This window comes from Dendroctonus ponderosae, unplaced genomic scaffold (genome assembly GCF_020466585.1).
Source record: "Dendroctonus ponderosae isolate FM_Combo_2020 unplaced genomic scaffold, Dpon_F_20191213v2 Dpon_F_20191213_1, whole genome shotgun sequence".
Taxonomy (NCBI): Eukaryota; Metazoa; Arthropoda; class Insecta; order Coleoptera; family Curculionidae; genus Dendroctonus; species Dendroctonus ponderosae.
The window spans coordinates 26,788,246-26,793,366 of record NW_026017110.1 but is presented as its reverse complement, the minus strand read 5'-3'; the positions used below and the strand labels follow the sequence as shown (position 1 = coordinate 26,793,366).

General features: G+C 44.7%; 1 protein-coding gene across 2 annotated transcripts in view; it reads left to right on the top strand.

The window, feature by feature from the left end:
• Window positions 1–5,113, top strand: part of LOC125505818 (teneurin-m-like) — a 7,723-nt gene extending 2,610 nt beyond the window's left edge. The window contains exons 4-6 of one of the 2 annotated variants that reach the window (XM_048670438.1): window positions 1,572–1,779; window positions 3,587–3,613; window positions 4,048–5,113. In XM_048670438.1, the coding sequence (XP_048526395.1) occupies window positions 1,572–1,779; window positions 3,587–3,613; window positions 4,048–4,468 (656 nt within the window). In that variant the 3' untranslated portion in view covers window positions 4,469–5,113. The remainder of the gene's footprint in view (window positions 1–1,571; window positions 1,780–3,586; window positions 3,614–4,047) is intronic. The other variant, XM_048670439.1, reaches the window with a different exon arrangement.
• Window positions 5,114–5,121: the final 8 nt, after the last annotated feature.

The following is a 5,121-nucleotide window of genomic DNA, read 5'->3' as shown; positions in this document are numbered from 1 at the left end:
ATCAGCAGGAACATGCTGTCCTTGGGGGGCGGCGCCGCCTCCTCCGCCTCCGCCGACGTGATCGTGTGCGGCTTCTCCTTGGGCGCCAGCTTCTGGTTGAGGATGATCTGGCTGATCTGGTTGGGGCGCTTCGGGGACGCCGCCTTCTCCAGCCCCGCGCCGTTGAAGTTCGACATGGAGAAGTTGAGCACGCGCGGGCCCCCGTACTTCTTCACGCCGGGGGCGGGCGCCTTCGGCTTGGCCGGCTCGGGGGGGCGCGGCTTGGGCGCCGCCACCAGGGCGGGCGGGTTCTTGGGCGGCTCCTTGGCGGGCTCGGCCGCCTTGGCGGGCGGCTCCGCCTCCCGGTACAGGCCCTTCACCTTGAGGATGTCGCCCGCCTTGAGCACGGTGTTGAGGATGTCCTTGGAGACGGTCGCCTCCCCCGAGTACATGTACTTGACGAGGATCTTGAGCGCCTTGTAGGTGATGCCTGGGGGCGGGCGCGTTAGTGCAGGGGCCACGGGGCGGCGCCACCTACTCACCTTGCGGCAGCACCACCATGATTGGCAGGGCGGTGGTGACCTTGGGCTGGAACTTGAGCGCCTTGCACAGGTATTGGCTGGCGTAGGCCAATACGAAGCGATGCGCCATGATCTTGTGGCCGTCCATCGTAACCAAGGCGACGTCGGCGAACGAGTCCTCGGCGACTAGCGAGTTGGCGATGCACGCGTGAATGTAGCTGGTGTACGAGCTCCATTTCAGCTGGTAGTTTTCGCAGATTTCCGCCGGTGGGTCCATCGTCCTGCCGGAAGCGATGGAAGCTCAGTTTGCAGCTAGGGGGGCGCAGCCCCAGCGCCACTTACCCGATCGCAACAACAACAGCAACAACAGCGCAAAAACGGTCTTCACGGGCGGCTCAACGTCAACCGACTAGCGGCCGCCAATCGATAACATCGGAACATCGGCCCATTGATTTCCCCGACCAATCGTGGCGCGCGTTTATACTATCGATCGTCGGCCCTTAGGGCGGCGCGCGCAGCGCCCATCGATCTGCGCCCCCTTGGTGCCTTGGTGGCGCCTGGGCGGCGCATCCGCCATTGCGTCCACATTGACAGTTTGCACGGTTGTTTGCAGGTGACAGCGAGATTCTGACGTACTTCTTCGGCCCCATGGGCACCCTGATGGCCATCAACCTCGTGCTGTTCGCGCTGACAGCGCGCGAGCTCACCTGCGGCCTGTGGAAGCGCGAGCTCGTCAAGTCCACCACTGAAAGGTACGCACAGAGTTGCCAGTTTGCCTGCCCGCTAGTCGCGCATCGTCTATTTCATAACGTTTCGGCGAGACAACAGCGCCATCATCAGATTTAAAATTCATACAAACTCATAATTGGGAAACATTCGACTCTTTTAGGTCTTCGACGACCTAAAAGAGTCGAATGTTTCCCAATTATGAGTTTGTATGAATTTTAAATCTGATGATGGCGCTGTTGTCTCGCCGAAACGTTATGTGAAGATTTGTATTTTACATCTCGACTGAAACCCAGGAAAGAAAAAATATAATATAGATCGGATCAAGATTGGTGAATTTTTCAGATGGTCTTTCGGATTGCGAGGATCCGGAGTGCTGTTCAAGTGCTCCTTGCAAAAGTAGTCAGTTGTGTGTTTCGTCGCCCAAACCGATTGATATTCTGCTTAGGAAGCAACCGCCAGCGATCACTGCTTCGTTCTTTGAAAGAATGAAGTTCCTGATCGATGAGGGCAGCTTGCAGAACTACGCCAGACAAGAGACCTTTAACGAAAGGTATAATGCAAGATTTTTTTCTCGTTGTTTTCCATTGAATGGGGGAGAGTTTTTTAGCATTTTGAAGCATTTTCTATTTTCCATTGAAGCCAAAATGCTGAAAAGCACTCCCCACACTTAACAACAAACATTGTTTGTTTGTTTATGTATGTTTTCCTTGCAATCGATTTTATTCGTATAGACGCATTGTTGTGCCCCAGTCGAAAACACATCCTTTTATCGTAACTTCTGTAACAGTGTGTTCTCACTCTCTCACCTATAGTTATTGTGTGTCGTATTCTACAATGGAACCGTTTATTTACGCTCTTAAAAGCACCTGCCAGTTTATCAAAACCTTTTTGAAATTTCAATCAAGCGAACAATGATTTGCTGATGTTATTAATCGCATAAATAAATTGAGTGTTTTGGCAGTGTTGTTGCAAAATTTCCTTCAGCTATTAATCGTCGTGAATATTGAATGGAAGTATAATCAACACTTTGCGAACCGTTTTTCAATTGTTGTATGAATAATCGTGTGAAAATTGGAAAAGTCGATGATCCGATCCGATTTTTACCTGTTGTGCTATAGTAGTTATACACGATTTAATTGATTTTAAAATGCATTGGAATATTTCAATGGTGGATTGTTCCCATTAGTATTCACCAACTCTGAACAACATCTTCAGTTCAGTTGGAGAGCGGGAAGATGGCAAACAGTCTCAAACACCTTATTTTAACGAGAAGAAAATGAAGAATGAACTTTATTTACATTTTGTTCTTTCGGCGTTTGTTGTCAGGTTTACAAATTTATTTTTCTCAAATGCCTCTCGATTTCCTCAATAGAATTGAATGAGCGGTGGGGCGTCTGGTCAATAAGAAGAGTGGCTATCTGGCCGACTACATCTGATCTACGAGGGGATTATTACGCCTAGAGGCATAGCAGCAAATATTCCCCGTAGATACGCTGAAATAATATTTTCAACTAACTTTAGAGAGAAGATCTGCACATCTTAATCCAGATGGCACTAAATGAATTGTGAGCTTTTGTCGTTCGCCCAATCTCTACGAGGTTTTTCATTAGTTTAGTTTGCGAAACTTTTTGCAAAGTTTCAACTAGTTGACCTACATTTCTCATTTAGCACTATTGTGTTTTTGTTATTGAAACTCCAGATTCTACGTCGATTTTTCTTTATCTAAAAAGGGGTTTTTGAATTACAAAGATCACAACAACAAAGTTATCAGACCAAAGAATTTGAATTTAGGCGGTTTAAAACGCTATAAGAAGGTATAGAAATTATGGCGTTTCGTGACCCTCACATCACACCATCCCTTAGGATGAAATCACTTATTGCAAGCATTTCTCAAAAAAAATCACGTTAAGTTGACTTTTCTTCGAAATTCCATGATTTTCCACAAACAGTTTAGCGACTGACCAAAACTGACTCCGAGGGAGGGAGCGCTTTTTGCTTCCCCGCATTTTCCGCTAACTTATGTCAAGGCTATGTTTTCTTATCATTGGGTGAATATCTACTGACCTTTGTAGGAAAAAAAATATGTATTTTTAAATCTGGCGCTGTTTTCTGCAAAAACGTCTACTAAATTAGCAACTTTTTGCGCTTAAACTTGATTTTCTCGCGACATTGTTTCTCCTTGTTCTATCTTCAACAGCAAGCTCAATCGCAGTTGAGCCAACGACGCTCGGCATTTACGTGATGAACTGGTCGTTCCTCAATCTTCTAAACGCATATTACAAGAACCCAAAATTATAAATGAACAAATATTGAGAAACCTGACTAACCTATTGGCTTTTTTTATTTATGCTGCTCAGTGTCTTTTGGAACCACTTCAACACGAGGTAAGGCTTTTAGCCAAGTAAAACAGACGCACATCGTAGAGGACTGTAGAAGTATTTGAGTTTTACAGCGAATTACTATGGAACAAACTCACTTAACTTCAGAATTGCTGTTGCAACCAGTTGCTCCTGAGATTATCCCATAGTGTTCCACTCTGCTGTAATATTGTAATATTAGAGAACCAAACGAGATTTTGTTTATTTATTGTTTCTTTGGTGCCTGATCTGTTTGTCTCCTTTTATTTTTTCGTTTATACCCACTGTGTTCGTGTCGTTTCAGTTGGCTTCGTAATACTTCTAGTAGTTTGTTGTATGTGTGGCTCTTTTTTGTCTGTAGAACTTGGTTGCTTTGCAGCATTTTTAGCCTTCCAATGGGCCGATGAAAATGCTTGTCGCATTTTCAATATCAAGCACTGATTGATGTTTGCAATTTCTAGCCGTTCAGCTGTAGTACGGGGTCGCGTCGTCACGCAAATGGGCACTGGATTGATGGGAGTTCGTGTTAGTACCAGCACACCTTTGGAAGGATTCACCCTCACTCGAGACGACGGTTGGTTCGATCTTCTAGTGAATGGAGGAGGCGCGGTCACGCTCCAGTTCGGCCGATCACCATTCCGACCTCAAAGTGATATAGTGTTTATACCGTGGAACGAAGTGGTTATCATCGATAATGTGGTCATGAGCCTGGGCGAAGAAAAGGCCGTATCGGTCATTCCGCAACCTTGTGTTCCCCATGATTATGATATAATGAAGCCTGTAGTGCTGGCTACCTGGAAACATGGCTTTCAAGGCGCTTGTCCAGAGAAAAGTGCTATTTTGGCCGAATCCCAAGTCGTGCAAGAGAGTCTAGGTAAGTGAATATCAACTAAGCTTTATTTTTTAAATTAGCTATTCTAGTTTATTGACTGTATTCGAGTAAACGTTAGGAACTTTTTGTAACACCTCTGGTTAGGGATGATTCGATACAAGAAAATACAAGTAGGTATTCGATACTTTTGTTTCGATACCGAGTGCTTTGGTAATTGAATCGTTCTTTCGATTTTTCTGAAAGTACTCGTATCGCATCGTCGTAAATAATCAAATTATCAAAACTGTAAACCTACTTTCACAGTCAAGACTGTTGTCAATCGTCTTAACTGAACTGAAAATAGTGAAAATTGATAAACATCATTAAACGTGAGTTATGCCACCCTTACTGACCCAGCCTGACTTTTATATGGTACCTTATTACGACTAGATCAATATGCGTTATGACACCCTTACGTGAAGTGCCTCCTCTTAGACAGGGATTATTCGATATTATTATTATTCGATTATTACAAGTAAATACAAGTAGGACTTCCATTCTTTTGATTTCGATACCGAGTACTTTGGTAATTGATTCGTTCTTTCGTAACAAATACTTGGTATCGAATTATCAAAAGTGTAAACACTGCCCAAAGTCACAGAACATATATTTATGAAGATATAGGATATTTTGTGAAGTCTATTGAAGAACTTGAGTTGGATAT